Below are 21,036 nucleotides of genomic sequence, written 5' to 3'. Positions count from 1 at the left end.
AATTCATTCGTTGCTCAGGTTCATAAATTCATAATTCAAACTCCCAATTTCTCGTTCTTACTCAATCTTTTTTTCGAATAATAACGTTTCTTCCGCCTTTCAAGATATGCAATCTTACTTTCTTGCATCATTTGGAAGAGGTTCATAGCATAGCAGAACTAGACCAGTTTTGAGCGAAATTATGCAAGACAAACTGGTTCGAGTTTGAACAATAGTGATACAACGCCAGCATCCGGTGTTCGTCAGTGTATTACAAAAACTCGAGCAGCAAATGTGATACAAAGTACGGCTCCGACATGACATTGAATTTCTTGTAATTATCATCTAAATTGAGCAGAAAGATGCGTATCACTCGGTTGGACGATCGTTCCCACCAAAGTTCCCGCAGTTTCATGCAAGAGACATTTTCGTACAGTAACGGGATGGCGGTGAAAGTGAATGAAAACATACAGAAACTTTGAGGCGAAAGGTCCGGCAAAAAGTACCCATTAGAGGGAAACGCGTCAAAGCGTGGGCTAGATGAATTCCCTCACAATTCCGCACCGGCAACTGCCCCGTAGCAGATTAATTCAATCAAACCGCCCTTGTATTTCATTTTACACCTGACTGGGTACAGTATTTCGGGAACAAAAAAAAACCAAACCCACCGACGAAACACACCGTCATCATTGTTGTTTATGTTTCATGTATTCGAAATTGCTCTTTTCCGAGGCGTGTGTTTTGCTCGAGCCGCCATCCCTCCGCCTAGAAAACACTATTTTCCCAACCTAGTTATTTTCGTTGCCCACGACCGAAACGCGCCAAGCGAACTGCTCAACTGGGACACGATCATTTCACGGATAAGTGCCGTCCAGAGCCATCTAATGCACGGTTATCTTCGGTGATAGATCTAATTTTGTACCGGTGGTGCCTCCTCTTTTTACCACCACCGAAACTATTGCCACTTGACCATTGACTTTTCACGGCAATTTTCCCACCGCCATCATCGGCTTCTCGCCTCTTCCAGGTGCCAACGGTAGAGACGACAAGCTTCTGGCTAGCGTCAAGCGTCGTGTTATTTTTATCGCGCAGAATAGCGATAATTTTATTTCGACTGATAAAATCTACCATTCCCATGCCTTGACTACCTGGTGCTTGCGGAAATGCGCCGAAGAGTACCTACTGGGTTTGCCTCTTTCGTGTGCTGCTGGCAGCAGGACAGCTCGTTGACATGATTCCGATGATGGACAACGAGCAGAAGCGTCAAGACATGGGCACGAAGAGCAACGCTGGTATGGGGCAACAGTTTTTATAGACCGTATGAAATTATTGACGAACGGACAGGTACATTAGCGAGATGGGAGATATGCACGATTTAGTGATTTTCCTTCACCATTAGAGCTAATAAACGTGATGGAAGGAGTTTACATTAATTTTTTTTGCTACAAAATCCAACGTGAATCGTGTAAAATTATCCAAACGGCAAAGAAAACCACCCTTCCTGAAGATAGAGCCGTCACAATGTCGATATAATCAAGCACAAATTTCGCTTATCGATTCCTTCCGATAAATGAACGTCATTTTGGAACGGAACGCCTTCGTACATCCTTGGGTTTGAGCCACCGTCGTCCGACGGTCAAACAACAGGAACACAATGCTCAGCCAATATATTATTCATGCTAAGCAAACTAACCACCCGCACCGGGGATGCTGGGGCCGGGATCGACAGGATTCTGATAACAACATCAGTAACACCAAGTTATGTATTCATGAGCTGGATGAGACTTCATTTTAGATTACTGCGTATTGCCTCTGCTCCGGTATGCGCCAAGCCAGGATACGTTCGGATCATCGTTCCACTGACCAGAGCTCGCTTGATGGTTCGTTCCAAAAAAAAACGGTTTGAGAAAAGGGTTAGCCAGGACATTCCTAGCATCTGTTGGGCCCGAATAGGCGAGCGGAGACAGTCTGCCGTCGTTCAACAATAGGAAAGTCCTCTTAAATTCGATCCCTCGACGGTAATTCCCAGATCGGTTTAAGGACGATACTCTCGCTGTTAGGGGGCTACGAACCTTATTTTCACACACGAACAAACTTGCACGCATCTTTGGGATGAAGATCAATTCTTGCTTATTGAAAATTCTTGATGGGTCTAGGTCCCAAAATATGTTGTGTTTAAACATTGATTCCAAAACTTTACGATACATTCTAGTACTTTATGATCTACGCCTAGTTTTTAACGGAAAAGTTAACCCAATAACTTGTGACAATGCAGTTTTGTTTCGAGATACGCCCACAGAGAGTATGAGTTAATACAATAACTACCAATTAGAAAGTAACCAAGTCTTGAAAATGTGAACAAATCTATGCGAAATTCGGTTTTAATTGACACATTATTAGCAACTCACAATAATGTGTTTACGGTTCGTTGGTCGCATCACACTTAACTGCAATTTCCCGGCAGCATACCAAACAGTGCCCCGGAGCCGGACGCATTGAAGGCATTGGTATGGTGACAAAACCCTAATAGCCACACACAAAACAGCCCCTTAATTAAATATTAGTGCCCTCCAGAGTGCTAGGGTTCTACCGTTTGCATACAATCCGAAGCCGAGTTCGATGCGGGTTTTTGGATCACCGCAAAATCAACTCATCAAACACCCGCCATCCTAAACGACAATACCCAGAACAACGTGCGCCTGCAGTTTTTGGTGGCTTGCTAAAATAACCGTACGCTTCGCCACAAGTGCTGGCAGCCTGTTTTAATGGAACGCCAACACGCCCGAACGCGTCCCCGAGCGGAACGTCAGTGTGTTAAGAATATCCATAAATCTTCCTTCACGCGGAAGTACGCCGTTATACTTAATGAAATTGCAATTCGCCTCTTGTGCGTCAAGATGGATTGCCATCCCTCGGTGGATATTAATTTCATTTACTTCTTCCACACACGCAGCGGCTATAGGCACACGAAATGGCGGACTTTTCACGAGTCTCCCTCCGAAACGCAATTCTAATCCGTATCGAGCATAATTCTTTCTTTGCTTTGCTGCATCCCGGTGGTGTACGGTTCATGCCCTCCCGAATGTTTCCGACCGAGTAGATGGCAACATTTGAAACAATCGCACGGAAAAAGAGATTAAACCGCATTCGAACGAGTTGCCGGATGAGCGGGAAGAAAATTCAATTCCCGCCAGACTACGCGCACTCGATCCCTCACTTACGGCTCAATAGCGCAAATGCATCGACCATCGGGCCATCCTACCCCATTTCCGGACCGTCTGAAAACAATCGAACAAGATAAGCCCCGTCGATGGGGAATGTGAAAAGGAAACCCGTTTGTCATTCAACGACAGCAGAGCAGGGTGGACACGAAACGAAGAAAACACCCAACAAAATGGCTCCCCCCGGAAACACAGAACTAACGCCTGGCGGTGTGTGAGCGCCAGGAATAAAGGGAAAACTTTCTTCCGCTTCTAGCTTCTCGTTCGGCTGTCTCGTTCTCGCACTCACCATCGATCTGATCTCCGCACGGCACGGCGGCGAATGGCGATGGCGTCCAGAGAACGGCGAAATAAACGCTCTTCCTTTGTGGCCTACCGTGCAAAAATATGATTCACTCGAAAGGCAGCAGTCCCGGCGCAGTGTGGCTAGCAAATCGACGGGATTCTCGATGGAAGGTGCCCGGGCGTGCCGGGGAAATAGAAAATTGTCTGGAATCGATTTTTCCAGGTCTGCCCGCCTCACACCGAGTAAATGCCTGGCACACAACGATACCAGTCCCGACGGAGCAAGTTTTTGCGCTCGCGGGAAGTTTCAGGACAACCTGACCAAGGCGACTTAACAGCCGCCATTTCCCGGAGGATTATTTCCCCGTCGTTCCCGCGCTCAATCGTCACCGTTGGCTAGACTCTAGGTGCCCAACGGGTGTATTGGGAATGGGGAAATAATTAATTTTTACCCTCAGACAGCATTTTTCCTGAAATGCCGAAAACACGCAAGCTCAAACATTCGGTTTCCAGCAGCAGCTGACTTTCGAGCGGTTTTCGCGTACGGAATTTCTAATGGATTCTACGAAATTTAAGCCTTTTTCTCTTCCAAATATCGTTGAAGGCTGCATGCTTGCGATTGAAGTTTGTCTCCATCTCTTATGTCACGCTGTGGGGCCCATTCTCAGCTGCATATCGTGCAAACAAAAGCACGGCTTCTCTCCAAGCTGCTAATCATGTATGCGACTCAACCGAAACCTGCCGTCCATGTGAACGCTTTTCAAACGTACACAACGTACCGTTTCGAACGCAACGCTTCCCAGTTAATTCATGCATTCGCAAATCCAAGCCCGGTATGCGAAACCGGAAACCAGACCCTCCCAAAAAGGTTCGTGCCGTGGGGATGACAAAACGGTTCGTTTAGTAACCGCTGACCCACCCAGTGCTTCCGTTCCTTTCGCTTCTCGCTATCACACAACGGCATAGCTCCGTCGTATTTGCCATCGAGGGTCGCCTATTTCTGCAGACGTAGCACCCACAACCGGGAAGGAAATTTGCTCAGGATTTTATTTCAACACTGCATCACCGAGCAATCGTCGTCCGCTTGGGCACTTCTCCTTTTGCCGGTTGCACTCGAATTGCAACACCGGCAAAACCGGCTCGGTCGCGTTGCATTTACCACGCGGCACAGCACAGAAATTTGCAGCGATTGTAGTGCTCTAAGGCGAACCTAATACCGCCATTGTTTAAATGTTAGCAACCGTTAGCAGCACCCCGTGCCGGGAAAGATGATACGCCAGCGCTTTGGCGGTACGGTGCGTCGAAGACTAGTGGGGCCTTATCGTTGGTGTCGAGTTTTCCTGCGAGGAAGCGATCGCTACTTTGGTCGTCCTTCACCGTGGATCAACGAGACGTTGGTGCCTTTGCGAAATCACCTCTCTCTCTCTCTCTTTCACACTGTATCGAACCCGCTATCGTAAGGCGTGCGTGGAAAACGGAAACACCATCCCCAACGAAAGGGCTCGTCAATGGTTCCGTTATCGGGGAAACGTCGGATTCGACGGGTCAAATTTCGATAGCACACACGCGAAAGAACAACAAACAGCGCTAGGGATTGCTTTCTGCTCGTCGGTAAAAAGCCCATAAATAATTGGAGGGAATGGTGCGCACTTGTGCTGCAATATCTATTATTCAAACTATGGCAATACCTTATTTTATTAGATTTTATTATTTATTTCCGGAACGTGAGGCCGGCTATTTGGGTGAGCGTCCGTCGAGCTCCCTCTAACATGCCTACGCGAGCGTATTTATCGGTAGGGCAGCGAGCAAGGGCGACCCTTAATAGCCATCGGACTTCCCGGGGCCGTGCATTCCCGTTCGAGCGGGCAGCATCCCGCTGGTGATCGGCCTGCCGGGAGAGGCTGCGGATAAGTATGCAAATTGGATCTAATTTCATTTCGGTGCGCTCATTTTTATTCTAGCGCTCTTGGAACGTGTCCGACCACGACCGAAGGGCGCAAGCATGAGGGACAAATTGGAGTCCTACGGTTCCGAAATAACGATAAAATCGTTTGAGGCTGGTTGCTTTAATTTTTGCAGCCCAACTTAGCTTAAGTGAATTAGGGCCGCATAAATCCGAACCACTGGGCGTTGCCGCCATGCCACCTTGGGCCGGAGAAAAACCTGTTAATAAAGTAGTATTTATCTGTGAGTTTACTCTCAATATGGCTCGTGCTGGCATTTAAATTGGTGCTCGTTCACGTGCGTATGGCTGCGTAGCGCCAAGAGAACGCTTTTGTTAGGGAAAATGAAATCCGCGTGGGTCCAAGTAACTTTTTTGCGTGCAAAAAAATGAACGCCGCACGTTTTGTTGCTTTGCTTCAATTTTCCATTTTCTCCAACCCAAAACCGTCGCCCGAATTGTCGGACGAACAAACTGACGTCCAATTTTTCCGCTTCCCAACCAATATCATACCAAATACGACCTCGCTGGCTCACACACTTCCTGCGGCAAGCTGCCAACCGGATGGAAGCGAATCGCAAAACTTTCCACTATATAATGTAGCTTGCTTTTCTACGATTCTGAGAGCACACTTCTTCTCCCCTCGACAGAAACGGTCGGACAAAAGTAAATGGCCGGTGCCATGGAGCCACCGAAAATGCCATACTTAAAACTTTTCCATCCCTACCAGAAACGTATAGGGGAACGTCGTTTTCTTGGGCAGGAATTGGAAACCAACCACAGATTGTTCGTGTGACTTTTGCCCTGCAATCCCGCAGTCGCCGCCCATGGGTGGGTTTTATTTGTTGTTCAAAACTGTAGAAGCACGTACTGCCGCGTCCTGTCGATCCCAGGTTTCCACATGAAGATATTTCGCTTGAAAGCGGCTCCAATCGAGGGAAGAAAGCGTACGTCGGTGGCAGAATAAGCCGCTCGCTACTCGCTTCCTTTGCACGCTTTGCCAATATTTGTGCCCGTTCTCTTATCCATCCAATCGACCGTCGCACATCACAGGACGCTTGGGAAAGGTGATCCGCGCCGACAACGCGTGGCCGACCATCGTAAGTGAACCATTGGACGCGATTGGTCGTACAACGGGGAAAGTAGTATATTAAATTCACCCCCTGTCTCGGACCTGGACACCAGGACGTACCAGGCGATGACCAAGCGAGTAAATACGTGAACCTGTGAAAGGGGAGCGAGAGTGAGTACCTTTCATGTGTATCGTGCACTATCCTCTTACGGGAGCGGGTAAATTTTGCATGAAATAGCATGTAAATTTGCAACATAAACAAAACCAACCCGCTTGCCACTAGGGGTGCAGGGCTCAGGCGCACCAATATTGGCCGTAGTCTGGCCACGGGACGGTGGCCGGATCGTCGGATTGGCTGCAAACTTCAATAAGCTAATGGATCCACGGCACCGTGGATTTCCCGTATGCACGTACGGCACTGGTACGGAGTGCGGGTTAATGCAGTACAGGTTGTAAACATAAAACCACTGGGCGGATGCTTTTCCTGCGCAAACAAGGAAGCACCACCGCCAAGACGGTGTCGGTTGGTCGTTGGAAAACTCGCGCTGGGAGCGATCAAGAATCTCGCGTCGTACCGCGCATACGGTGCAAAATCCCTACGCCAAGAAACAAATAAACGTCTTCCGGCTGAATGTGGCGCGACTCATGTAGAGCACGTTCGGAAGGATCAGCGGCTTGACGAATTTCCAGCCATGGATTTATTGGAACAAACAGTTCGCCCTTACTCGGCAACATTTGCAAGCAATTGTGCGAGCCAAACAACGCAGAGAAAAACAGATCCTCGAGTCCTATCGCCGCCATGGGATGATAATTTATCGAAAGAAAATAAATCCGGTAGTATGATGGGAGGCTTCCAAGAATAAAGAAAAAGCACAGACGAGAATCAATTCAAAGTAACAATGTAGTACGTTTCCAATTGAACGAAGTTTGTTTTTCTTCACATCGGTTCCTTCTAAATAAGCATTCCGGGAAACTTCGGCTTCAGCATCCCGGGCGCAGGAGAAAACCAAAACGAATTACGTCACACATCTGCAATGCGCAATAATAGCCGAATTCGACAGGAGAGAAACCAAACAATGCGCGTTTGTTTACTTGCACGCCCCGGCATTCCGTGGGGTTTGTTTATTTGTTTTGGCTTTCCCTTCATCGCAACGATCCTGGCGAGAAGCCTCCAGCAGCAACAGCAACCCGAAACAAACTTCCAGGCTCCGATCGTTCGGCTGGAGTACTTTTTCTTCAAGGATTCTTGACGAGATTCCGGCCCACGATAGGCGCTTCACAAGTGCATGCATTTTTTTTTTCTACCGAACAGCAAACCACCCGCCCGGAAGATGATCGGAAAGTGAACAAAAAGGAAACCGCGTCGAACGAGCTGCCTGCCTGCCTGCTGGAATTGTTTGGTAAGCGAAAGATTAAGATAAACGGCCGAATTCGCCGCACACGGAGGTTCATTTCCGCAGCCCTGACTACCGGCAACGGCAGGCAGGCTCTTGCTGCCTATTGAATTCACCCTACTGGAGGGTCGGCTGGTCCCCGAGAGTAAATTATTAGGCGAAGGGTCCTAAGGACATCGAACCGTGAGTGTGTGGAAGAAATTGAGAGCGCGTGGAAAGCGTATCCGGCTCGAACGAGAAAAAAAATGTGAATGACACAGCAAATAAGCGGAGACCCGCAAGGCACAACCAAGCAAGAATAACAAAAAAAAAAGACATGGAAAGCCATCATCAAAAAACCGCCGACAGCAAGAACCGGTCAACTCTTTCGCTCGCTTATCGCACGGTCCCCATTCAGCGGATCGGTGCGCTGTGAAATGTGCCCGGCAGCGTATTAGAGCATGCCACCCTGCACGCCCTAGAAATGCCGGAAATATCTTGCAGGATATAAATTGAATCCTTGCGGTCCGCTGACGACGATGCTCCTTCCGGCCAGCCGGCGGGACAGTTGTTGCGCGAGGACCTCCGACGTGTGGCAGCGGTCCGACCGATGGAGACGAAAGAATGAACCAAGCTGAGCGCTTCTTCGCCCACGATGGTGCTGTTTGACTTTCGCCGTCAGAGTGCGCGTGTAGGACGAAGGACGACTCCCAGGAGAACCGAATGCCAAGCGAACGGACCGACACAAAATCCTCATCTCGCTAGCCGCCCAGAGCCCCGAGGATACGCCAAGCCACCGTATAAGGAACCACCGTAATTTTATATTATTAATTCGGGCCCGCAAACCTCACGGTTGTTGAACGCTGCGGCGTCATAAAGCACGCTGCTCGCGATACGATACGATGCGATGCTGGAGAAAGCCCTCGGGAGGATAGTTCAGTCGTTGTGAAAAGAGGTTTTCCATGTCACACTGGTTGGCGTTGAAAGCGATTCTATTACCCATACAAAAGCTTTCCACTTCCTTGTGCTTACACCTTTTTTCTCCACTCTCTTTTTTTTGTGTGCTCACTCGACCCACTCGGGTTTTAACCAGTTTTTTAGAGAGCTTCGTTTACATAGTGCCACGAGCGAACGGTTTTTATAAGCTCGCAAACATTGTAGTGAAATGAGAGAGAGAGTCAAAAGCACCGCCCCAAGAAGCAATCATTCGCACAGTTTCGGTTCCCTACTGTTTCCGGGTATGATTGTTGAACAAAGTACAAACCGCAACTTGTTCGTTTGCGCCCTGCGTCAATATCAATTAGCTGCGAGCCCAGCGCACCCAACGAGCACCAATAAAGCAATCGAAAGCGACTCGAACGACCAACTCAAGGCGTTCGGCATGACCGCCTAGCTTCATCATCCGCCCGTCAAAAGGTTCGCTGATCGATGAGGGCACAAAAGGGCGAGATCGCGCAAACGGCAACTTCGAACGTAACCGCACACACGACGCTGGGGGCCTTTCCGGTCCAACACAGCTTCCGTAGCGCTGTCACTGGGTTAGTCGGTTTCGATTTTCTGCAACGTTTGCAATGACGACATTCGCATGCCCTAATGCCCTCCCAACCGGGCTGAGCGTTTGCGAGAACCGCAAAGGGAAGGAAACGATCTGTCAATCCGTCTCGCTACCTTCATGCTGTGATCTTTCGAACGATCGTCGTTCCATTTCTGGAATTTCGTTTTGCGTCGACGACGGAGTGCGGTGTGATGATACAATTTAAATCGAAAACACCGCGCAAGTTGAAACAAACCCCCGAAAGGTCGTTAAAAGAGACTGCGCGGATGTAGCCACGAGCATAAAGCATCAAATACTTGGCGTCTTTTACACCGCAAAATATCGCCGTCACATGCCCGAATTATAGGGTTACGTGTTAACTCAATAACCCTTTTTTTGTGGAACGGAAACAGGAAACACGTGCGTGCGTAATTTTAAACCGTTTTAACGAACCAGAGTGAGAAAGAGAACGTGCGAGAGAAATTGTTCAAACTGACTCGACTAGCCACAAAGAGCTAATTTTGCAACCGAAGTAAAAATAAACCCCGCCGTTAATCACGCAACTCTCATTTCAGGGAACCAGACCTCTAATGTGTTTGCTTTTATTCCCCGACCCCGACGGGAAGGTGATATTCAACGGAAAGATACCAGGACCATTCTGGCTCGCCGGCACGTTATTCGGGTTGGGAATTTGCCGATGATTCATTGCAATACGCGAGCACGCAAAGATTATAAGCAAACAACGACTGTAATGCCCAAAGGGACGCCACCACGCGTCACCAAGGGTCGGTAAACGGACGGACAATGTTTGATTTTTCGCGTCCCATAACTTCCCTCGTTGGGTGCGGTGCGTTGTTTCGGTCGATAGGTTTAGCCGATAAATTATATCTCACCGGTTGCACGCATGAGAAACGAGCTCCATGAGACCGTGGAACGGGCCGCAGCCAACCTTGACCGTGGACCAGAGCACCCTCGTATCGATCGACCGGCCAATCACAAATTCCACTCGATCGCTTTCGCCCGATCACTGTCTCATCTGGGTTCCTTGCGTTCGACTCGGTCTTCATTTATTTACTTTGTTAATAGTTTCCTGTTTCCAGCCGGGCGCTCGAACAATCGCAATAACCGATGCTCTGAAGCAAATGGAACAATCGAAAGATGGCCGCACAACGAAGAGAAATGAAAATTCGAGAAGAAAAACAAAAAAACAGCTCGCACCTAAATCGATAAAAAAAACACATTCACGGGGCGAGCCCAATCGCACCCTAAACAAACAGCAGCGGCGACCCAGAGCGATGTCGGAATATTGGGAAACAATCAACCATAATCGCCATCAAAAGAAGCGAACGTGAAACACGCGAAAAACATCGAGAATCCAAATGCAATCTACGACCGCTTGAAAAATTGAAAGCATCGTCTCGTTCGGGGCGACATTGTCGATTGTATTCCGGCTGCATGGCGTCGTAAATACGCTGTAAAGCATAAACAGCACCGGGATCTGGTTCGCGATCTTTGATGTTCGCTCGTTTGGCTGGTGGATTTATGTTGCCATCCTGACGCTCCTCGCACATACACGACCCCACAAGCCCAGCACACCAAACCGACGCTGCGCTGGCGATTACAAAGCATCGTCGGGTCGGATGGCATGGAGCGGCAATTTGTGAAATTATAAATTAGAAGAAACTCGATCAAGGAGTCGCCACTGGCGCGCTTTTCGCCAGTTGGTCGTCCTTTCATCCGCCTGCAAGCCCGCAGCGCTGGCAACGCAAGCGCTTTTTGGAAAATGAAAGAAGGAAGTACGCACGCACGCAAAGAATGGAGCACGAGCGGCTGGGTTCATAACGCGAAATCATAACAATGCTGCTTCCTTCAAACGGTAAGCGCTTCTGTATGTATGCTCCTGTGTGTGCCTCAAGTGCCTCGAGTGCGTTCCCGTGTGCGATAAAGAAAGAAGCAACCAACCACGAAACGAGAGGCACGAAAATGGCTACGCGATTGTGTGTGTCATCTGTGGGGCAGGATTCAGCTAAAAAGAAAAGCGGCACCGAGGAAACATCTGAAGCACACCCTTAACAAAACACACAGGGAAAAGCCGCCTGCCTTTCCACGCTCTGCTGTTGCTGGCGAGAACCGGAAGAGCCAGACGATCCGTTTTGCCCTGCGGTGCATCCATCAAAATGCTTTGTTTCAGCAGACGCGTGCTGTACGGGGATCCTTTTTTTCGTCAATTTGCTCGACACACGGCGAATATTGCGTTCTGTGATGCGAGGATGGGCTCGCATTACCCTCGCTGGCCTGCACAGCCACAGCATCCGCTACGGGAGCACCTTGAAAGGGGGTTTGTGCAATGGTATCAGAGAAAAAAGGATAAAAAAGAGGAATAAAAAAACCATCCTGCCAGCCAGCGGTACACGTAAGCGTGCGCAGTTACAACACCGGGGCAATTTGTAGCCTATGCAGGAGCAAGGAGCCAGCCCACGGAGAAGCATTATGGTTCGTGTTTTCGCCAGCACAACTCACACACACACACACACACACAGGGTTCCAAGAATAGCCGTGCACAAGCCCGTGGCACAAAAGTTTTCCAAGACGCGAACGAAGGCGGAGACGCCTCGTCAGGCTCGTCGTCATCATCGTCCTGGCTGCCGTATGCGCCGGGCATGTGCGCGATGTCAAAAATCATTGAAACGGAGCCCCAGCCGGGGGAATGGCGCGATGGGAAGCAGCTTGGCACGAGACAAATTTTCGCAGGATTCAACGCAAGACAAAAAAAACACGCACACGCACAGCCACAAACACATACAAAGGAGCATGGCTCATGGTCCCATCCCTGGCGCTTAGCTCTCCGGATGGTTTCCTTTTGGGATGCGAGAGAAAATTAAAACGAGCGAGAGTGCAATAGAAGAGACAGAGAGACAGAGAGAACGAGAGAACGAGAGACACACATACACACACATGCTAGCTCTCGTGGAGTGAAAAGAGATGGAAATGAAAACATCAGCCTCGATTAAGTTGCCTTTTCTTTGCCTCAATGGCATTTGTTTCGGCCCCAACTTGCATGATTATGCTGCGAGAGCAAACCTCATCCCCACGGTATGGAGGGTTGCCGAGTAATGCAACATGAAAATTCCGCTTTCGGGTGGATGAGTCTCGAACGTCCTTTTTTGAGCCCTGGCTGACAGAAGACGAGAACGATGGGGAGCACATGTGCATAATGCGTGTTCCAAACAGCCGGTTTGAGCCGGTGTATAGCAGAGAAGATCGAGTTTCTAGTTTGCATGAGACCTTCGGGAAGCGACCGACACGTCCCCGGTGGTGGGATTAAAATTCCACTGCAAACTACGGGCCCCAAAACTTCTACGGACGGGTTGGAAATTAATGTGGAAAAGATTACGAGCACCGCTAGGCTTCGGGACCGTTTGCGGGAAGCTGAGTTGACATTTTGAGACGTGCTAATTACGCCAGCATGGGGCCAGAAGAAACATTCGCACCAGCGTCAACGTCAACGCTGTGCAGCGTGCAATCGTGGCGGGGGATTTTGTAATCCATTAAGGTTCTGCATACCCTGGGCGAACGAGCTGATACGGGTACGAGTAAAGTGGTAGAGCCGAAAAAGCGTTCAACAGCAGCATTAATCGCTGGTACACTTTTTTACGACCCCAAAGACAAGGGCCTCTCAAAATAACACCCGAACGAGGGCTGTTTCCTTCAAAAGTGTCTATTAAATAGAAGTGCCCAATCTCGACTCATAAATTCGTATCGGGACCACCTACGGACGGGGAGATAAAATGCCCAAGAAAACATGGGCTCGCCGGCACACCCGTCGTTTTGGGTTTTCCCCGTTTTCCTTCGCAAGTTATTGCATACCAAATGGAGTAAAAAAATGCCTCGAAAAAAAAGTGCGACACTTTCGAATATGGCATGAAATGTCACTCGAAAACGGTACGTAACACTTTCCACCTGAAGTTGCATCCCAACCTCGACAGGCGCGCAATTCACCCCACACGCAATGAGCGTTTAATTCGGCACTTTACGGCGATGGGCAACGAAATGCTTCCCCGCCTTAACGTGAGACTCGAGTTCGCTCCATTTCGTTTTGATTTACGACTGACCTTTGCGCGGTCCACAATCGTGTAACAGCGTTACTGGGTGCCCTTTTCCAACGTCGCGACGTCCTGCCCTATGGTCAATGGCGTTGTCTTAAGCGCGCCAATCCATTCCATCGCTTTCGGAATCGACTGGGGCACGTGGCTCGAACCACGGGAACGCACGACACCTTGTCAGTGAGCAATTAAAAGCTTATTGGCCAGCGGCTACATAAAAAAGACACAATCTATTCATGCACGATAACGTGCCCTTCGCTCGCCGTAGGGGAAACATTCTCAAAGATAGTATACGCCGTTTCCGCTCTTAGGAGCGTGTTTTCATGTTTTATGTTTGATGCCTATTTTATATGCCTCGCCAGTCGACACACCTCGATTTTGCATCCGACGGCGGCACTAAACCGTCACATCGTGGTACATTCGCGACACGCACACAGCCCGAAACCACTTTATAAACAATTAAATTAATCAACGCAACCGATCCATTCCGATGCATTGCGTCGATGCTGTCGCTCATCTTTACGCTTCACTTATCGCGACGAGTTTCGTTCGAGTGCTTGCAAAAAAGGGGAAACATCGAAATGTGCCAGCTACCGTTTGCATGCGTCCGTGTGAGGATGCTTTTTCGGAGGGCCCTATTCGAGGTTGAACCAAAAAAAAAACTTCCGATGAAGACAGAAACAGCCACGAACGCACGAATAAACAATTTACGGTGGCAAAATTCACTGAAATGTGAACGAGATGACACCAGCTCACCGAAACCGGGCGCGATAGCAAAAACCACGACAAATGTCGCTTCCGAAACGTAAATGATTTCACGACGATATTAACAACGCATGCAGACCTCATCCGTGCAGGATCATCAACCCCCGGCTGGTGCCGATAGGTTCCCAGGGTGTGCATCATCAGAAGCGACCCCTTTACCGCGGATGCGATAGCAAATTTCCGGTGCATGAGTAATTAAAAGCAACGCACAAATGTGCCCGCCGTTGCTGCACTAATGGATGAAATATGGATCATCGCTAAACTCATTCCGGAAAAAGGCGAACGGGTTGGAATCGAATAAACGCACATTATTGATGGTCACCGGGGTTTCCCAGGTGAGTTCGATTCATAAAACATGATCGCAATCAAACCTGCTGATTCAATTAGCGAGCCATCGCCGATACGCCGAGCGTTATCGTAAACGTGGGAGAAAGGCAAAGCCAATCATATTTAAAATCATCGATTTTGCGGAAACAAAAAATGGAGTTTGTATTTCCCTAGCCGCGTTCGTACGCATCACCCATTCTTTCTGTTCTCTCTGACGGCACGCTATGCTGCGGACAGAAAAGGGCCAGTCGGTGTGTTTACATTGGCGTGCGGTGCAAGCATTATTTTAAACAAATTCCCTCTGAAATAAGGGAACAGAAACAAAAAGATCCAAGACACGTATCACATGTTTCTGGCGAGTCACAAATAAACATTTCGGGAGCCGTTTAATGTTTCCTGCAGGTGGGATTCGTTCAGCACTGATGGATCATTTCGACCTTCCTTAGATGCACGATGTACGATGTGATTTTCGCAATTCGTTTGGTAAAAAAGCCTACCCAGAAGCAGCAACTAGGTTGTGCTGCTCAATAGGTTTGTTAAATTTCCCAATCATCCTCCACATGGCGGGCGCATTCCGGCGCTAGCTATCATTCCATCAACACTGAAGAGGGCCCCATAACGCAGCCAGAACCAGAGCCATTGCCACCGAAAGAGGAAGAGCATGAGTCAGCATGAGCATGGGCCGTACCAGCCTGGCGTGGTGTGGTTCGACTGGCAAACGCCGAATTGAACCTTCGCCACCCGAGACGCCAGCATAAGGGGGCAAAGTTCACTGACTTGCACGAACGAGCAATTCGAACACCCCCGAAAAGACGGGTGCTGCCGGTTCTGATGCCTACGTGAGGTGATGGAAACCCATGGGAAATAAAACAAAAAAAAACCCGAAACAAACACACACACACACACACCCACGAACGGTCGACTCCCGCGCTTTTCCGTGGGGTGTTTCTCGCGCTCGCAGCTCGAAATATTCTCCCTGAGCACTGTTTTCTAGATGGAGCTCTAACTCGTGCGTGAAAAAACAAACCACCCGTCTAATCCCACACACACACACACACACACTCTCTCCGGCAGGGCAGGAAGCATCGAGCATCGCAAACGCTTAACATATTGCCCTCCTTCCCAGATGGGGCCAACACCCGAAAAACGATCCTAACGCACTCCGGAATGATTGGCTCCAGTGGGAGCGAGCGTGCGACCGGAACACGCAGCATAAAACCTGACATTGATTTGGCCACACATTTCAACAATATCATAAATCTGTCAACACGTCGCGATTTTTTCTTCCAACTCGCCCGTGGAAATCGGCCGCGTGCTTGGGCCCCAGCAAATGGCAGCCCAACGGCATGTCATTTCGAGCGAAAAGTGCTTCCAGTGTTGTCCATGGTGGAAACAAACAACATTCAAGCGCGGGTGAGCAATGTACGAGCGATGACAACAACAACAAAAAAACGGGCGAAATCATGCATGGCAGTGGCACTTTCGTCATACGGCGCAGCAAAGCTGGGTGTTCTTTAGGACAATAAATTCGTACTCTTCAGACCCAAACCCAATGGCAACGGGACGTCCACCAGCAGCGTGCTACAGCCGGGCTAAACGTGCCATTTTGGTGTGCTTTTGCCGGGGAAATGAGTTTTCCGAGAACGAGAAACCCAACGGAACCGGCTAAGCTTTATGTGCTTTTGCGTTCGTTATTTATTTTGTTGGATTTTTTTTTCGCTTTCGTGTGTTCTTCCCGAGGCTTCCGTCGCCTACACGACCAAAAGCGGTGCAGGTCCATCAACGTCCACTCGGTCGATTGACGGTCAGCTTTTTTTATTTCGTTGTAACAGCGTCACGGGCCCATGCTCGGGTCAGTTTTGCATCCGAAGCGAGTCACAGCAAACTGGCTGTTGCAACGCCGGCTGTCTGTCCATCGGACAGCGTTGAAGGGCCTTATCGCCTGAATCTGATGCTTGACAAAGCGACACAACCTCACATGGACAGGCTTTCGCTGCTTTTTCCCGTCAATCTAAGCTGTACATGCAAAACACATCCAGCGAGCAACGAGTGACTAATGAATCCACTAATGGATATGCCTTTATTGTAACGGCCATCGTGTCGTGCTGGAGTAACGATATATTCCCAAACCTTCATACAGTACACTGGCGATGAGGTTTTTTTTTTCGGGAAAACCGTATCCAAAAAAACCCGAAAAACAGAAAAAGATTAAAGCCTGGAATCACTCATCAAGTTGGCAATTGCTCTTTAGAGGGAATTTTGCGCATTGACACCATCTGTCACTGCGGGCGATGGCAATTACGAATTATGGTTTGGCGCAATGCCGCTGAAAGAGCACTAGACTGAGGGCTCTGGTTTAACGGAATTCGTCGGCTTACATCCCGACCCGTTCAGGCCCTTTTCCATTGGTGAAATTTGCGGGTCTTGCTGTTCAGTCTAGTGGCGGGTGGGCACTCTTCTCAACGCGGTCGATTAAAGCAACACCGACGAGGGTGCCATCATGAAGCACGATTAACGTTAATGGGTAGCCTGAGGATGGTGGTCGTGAAAGTAGAACACAACCCATACGCACCCAAACGGCAGTTTATGCGAAAGCAAGCGCCAATTAATGCCACGAGGCAAAAGGGACCTCGAGAGCGTGGGTCTACCGATGTGTGTAGGGAAAATACCCTATCTGAAATGGGCGCATAGAAGTTTTTGGAGTTTTTTCTCTTTATTTTCCATGTCCACCAAGACGCCGTTTGGTACGGTAGTGCAATAAATTTTCATTACACTCAATTTAAATATGTACAGCACGGCGATGAATGCCCGGGTTGCAATCCATTCGACATCGCTTTGAGAAAAAACCCGCTTAAGGATATGCTGAGCGTACCGTAACATAATTGCTGCTTCAAGGCATAGCTGTTCGCAACTCCATTTGCTCGTCGATACTCAAGCGCGGTGTTGACCAGTCCGTTGCAACTACCCAAAACTCGATAATCAGCTTCCCAGCGTAATGTCTCGCTAGGAACCAACCTCTTTCCTAAACGGCGTCAGGGGTGGCCAGCGTGTTAGGAGAAAATTTATGCACGCCTCTTTTCTCAAGCGGCACCCATTTTATCACACAATCGTTTCTTCCGGACCCGCAAGCCTGTGAAGGGTGAGAAAAATTCGTTCCCAAACCTCGCCGGCCGATTGTTTACATTGAGCCGTTCGCCAACGTACGACTTCCGGCGACGGTCCGTCCCATTCGACGGATTTGCTTGGCCCTTCGAGACAACGCACATATGGTAATGCGTGCTTGGTAACCGACGTTACGCGCAGATCAGCACGAGATCGTTCGCTTTCAATCAGCAGCTTGGTCAACTGCCGGGCTTGTGTGGGACGGAAGAAAGAAATTGAAAACGAATACACCGACCAGTGGCCACTTGATAGGCAATTAGTCGCCGGAAGAAAGACCGAAGGGCTTGAACTCATGAATAGTCAACGGCCGGACGACCGAACGAACGCTGTCAGAATCGCTCGCGTCTGTTTTGCTCTGCCGGTCACTTTCGCCTGTCAAAACTCCAATTGAAGCTGCAACTCCACCGGGCACGGTGTCAGCTTACACCGCGAACGGGTTACGTTGTCATTTAATTGGGGCTAGATATCGAAGTTCCGAGACCGGCGCATGCACCTTCGACGACAGCTTAATTGATCGATGTGGTCGGTCGGGCCGCAAGACATGACACATTCCGAACGGCGGTTTACATTCTGTGGAACATTTTTAACCCGACAGCTTACAAGTTACCTCGAAAAGCTTTGCTAGCGGCACAAACAAAGCTTCGAACGAACGCCGACACGTGTTCCGGACCTCCAAGGTAGCACCGTAGCTATCTAATCCCGCTTTAAAGCAGCCACACTGTCAGCTTTTAATCCCTCCCGATAAAATAACAATATAGTACCTTGAGGAGCTAATCTTCGAGAGCTGTCCGGCATTCCAGCATGTGATGGAGATGCCCGTGAGCTTAAAAACTTATTGATATTCAAATATTTCGGTGGCACTTGGTGTGGAGGTATGCCGCGATCGTTATAGATACGCCATCGCCGTTTGGAAAAACGAATAAAAAGCTAGCCCAATTTAAAGTTTCCCCATCGTTGGAATAGAATCGCTTTGCTAGTGTGGTGAAACTATCCACTTGAAAGCACCATAAATCGATGACAGCGAAGTGAATTAATCCCAATCCACGATCAATTAACGCACGCCAGAGTGGCGCGTTTTAAAGTTCGCACTCTCAAACGCGACACCGAGCGTCAGTTTTCCTACGACACCGTATGCAAATGGGCGCGTCCTCGTGAGAGATAACACCAGCAAGATAAACGAGCTCGCTTATTCAAACGAAAGGCAACTCACCGTTGTGTCCCTGGTTGGTAATGATCACCCAGAAATCGATGGTCTTCTCCGGTCCCAGCTCTTCGTAGTCCCACTTCTTCTTGACGCGCACCGCACCATTGGTCTCAACCGTGACCCACGGGTTTTCGTCGCGGATCTTAAACGTCTCGCGGTCTGTCTCCTTCTCCAGCTGGAACACGTTCCGGCCCTCGTTATCTCCGTCCGCCTCAGTGAACTCGATGCGCTTAGTTGGTCGAACTGCTCGGGTCACGCGGCGTTTATCTCGCCGGTGTGAGTGCTGGTACTCATGACCCATATGCTGTACGATCACCGGCAATGGATCTGGCGCGACGAACTCAATCAGGACACGTGCTGGGTGTTCACTCTTCAGACTAGGCGTGCGCAGATCATGCGCTTCCACGTCGACAAACAGCTCCTGTGCATCGGGTTCACCAGCTAGCAGCAGTTCACCGGTCTGTGGTACGATCACCACCGTGTTGCTGGGATTGGTCAATCTATACGCCACACGATCACCATCAGCATCCTTCGCTTCTACGCGTCCGAGGCTGGTAAAACGCTCCCACGTGACCGTTTCATTGCCAGCCGGTGTAGTTGCCTTTACGCCTGTCACCGTGAACCGATAGTCTGGCTTACCGAAAACCGGCCTGTTATCATTCACGTCGGTGATGTGCACTGGCAGGTGAACCTCGGCTTTGTTGATACGTTTGAGATCCGTTGCCTCGATTGCAACCGTGTACTGATCACGGTGTTCACGATCTAGAGGCCGTGCCGATACAAGCCAGACGCCATGTTTACGCGGATCCTCGATACGCACGGTCGTTCCAATTACGTTCGTGCTGCTATCCTCGAGTGCGAATGCATCGTCCTCGTTGCCACCGATGATGCTGTAGATGACCGTCTTAGCACCACGGGCTGAGTTTGCCTGCAACAGAGGAATATCGCGAACACGCGTGCCTGCATCACGATTTTCACCCATCTGACCAACCGTATCGGTCAGCATAGTCGGGAAATGCAGCATGTCCTTGCGGTTCATCACGTACAGCTGCAGTTGATGCGTCGCAGTCGAGTTGGGTGTTTCTTCCAGCACAACCAGCTTCACTGGGCGATTAACCAGCGGTGATAGATCCGCCGTAGTCATCACCAGCCCATCCTCCAGCACGGTGAAGTACTTCGAGTAGTCCGTCTCGAGCAGCCGATAGTTGAGCGGCTTCGACGAGTAGGACGAGATCGACGAAAAGGGCGAATTTGGGCCGGTGAAGTTAGCCGTAAACTTCTGGATGCTGTACCCGGGATATGTGTCGTGTGGCAGCACGAGGCTGATAAAGCTGTTCGTTGGATCGAATTTAAACTCCTGACCCCCACCGGCACCGCCACCACCTCCACCCGTACCACTGCTCTGGTGGTGATGGTGATGCTTGCACGACACAAGCGCCACGTTAAGACTAAACACTAACACTAGATATATGGCTAACACCGGGGATACACTGGAGACGGAAAAGCGCGCACTACGGCGACAGACTCGGGTGGACTCTTCACCCCGAGCTCTGCCACCCCCTTTGGCCTGAGTGGCCATGCCTACGGGCCGCATTCTGCTGGCGGCTCCGAGGCTGCACATGTATCGAGCCACCCCACCTGTGGGGTGTACCTTATCTGCACTAGGTTCACGACACTCGATCGCCCGAGACGTTCGACACTTTTCACACGAGCGGGAGTTGAGCTCCACGCGATTGGGAAATCCTAAATTTCACACCTACCGAAGGAGAGGAAGAAAAGAAGAAAAACACACAAAACACACTAATTATAACCACTGCTTCAGGCACGTCATATGGATACCCTGCGTTACACAATCTGATCGATCACATTCGACGCGATCCTCGCACAGTTATCACACAATACCGCAAATTTATCCTCTCACACGATCATCTAACCTCCTAACTTCTACTTCATCGTTTGGTACAGCACACGCACATACACACACGCGCAAACACCATACAAGCGTCTTTCAATCGTCTGAATTCAACGATCGCATCAGATTCCGGTTGGCTCACGCCCGAACGCTTCGA

General features: G+C 49.5%; 1 protein-coding gene across 2 annotated transcripts in view; it reads right to left on the bottom strand.

Moving 5' to 3' along the window:
* Positions 1-20,588, bottom strand: part of LOC128723404 (neural-cadherin) — a 166,718-nt gene extending 146,130 nt beyond the window's left edge. For both annotated transcript variants that reach the window (XM_053817140.1, XM_053817139.1), the window contains exon 1: positions 18,974-20,588. In XM_053817140.1, the coding sequence (XP_053673115.1) occupies positions 18,974-20,588 (1,615 nt within the window). The remainder of the gene's footprint in view (positions 1-18,973) is intronic.
* Between the last annotated feature and the right edge of the window lie 448 nt (positions 20,589-21,036).

This window comes from Anopheles nili, chromosome 3 (assembly GCF_943737925.1).
Source record: "Anopheles nili chromosome 3, idAnoNiliSN_F5_01, whole genome shotgun sequence".
In the NCBI taxonomy this organism is placed as follows: Eukaryota; Metazoa; Arthropoda; class Insecta; order Diptera; family Culicidae; genus Anopheles; species Anopheles nili.
This window is presented reverse-complemented; position numbering and strand designations above follow the sequence as displayed.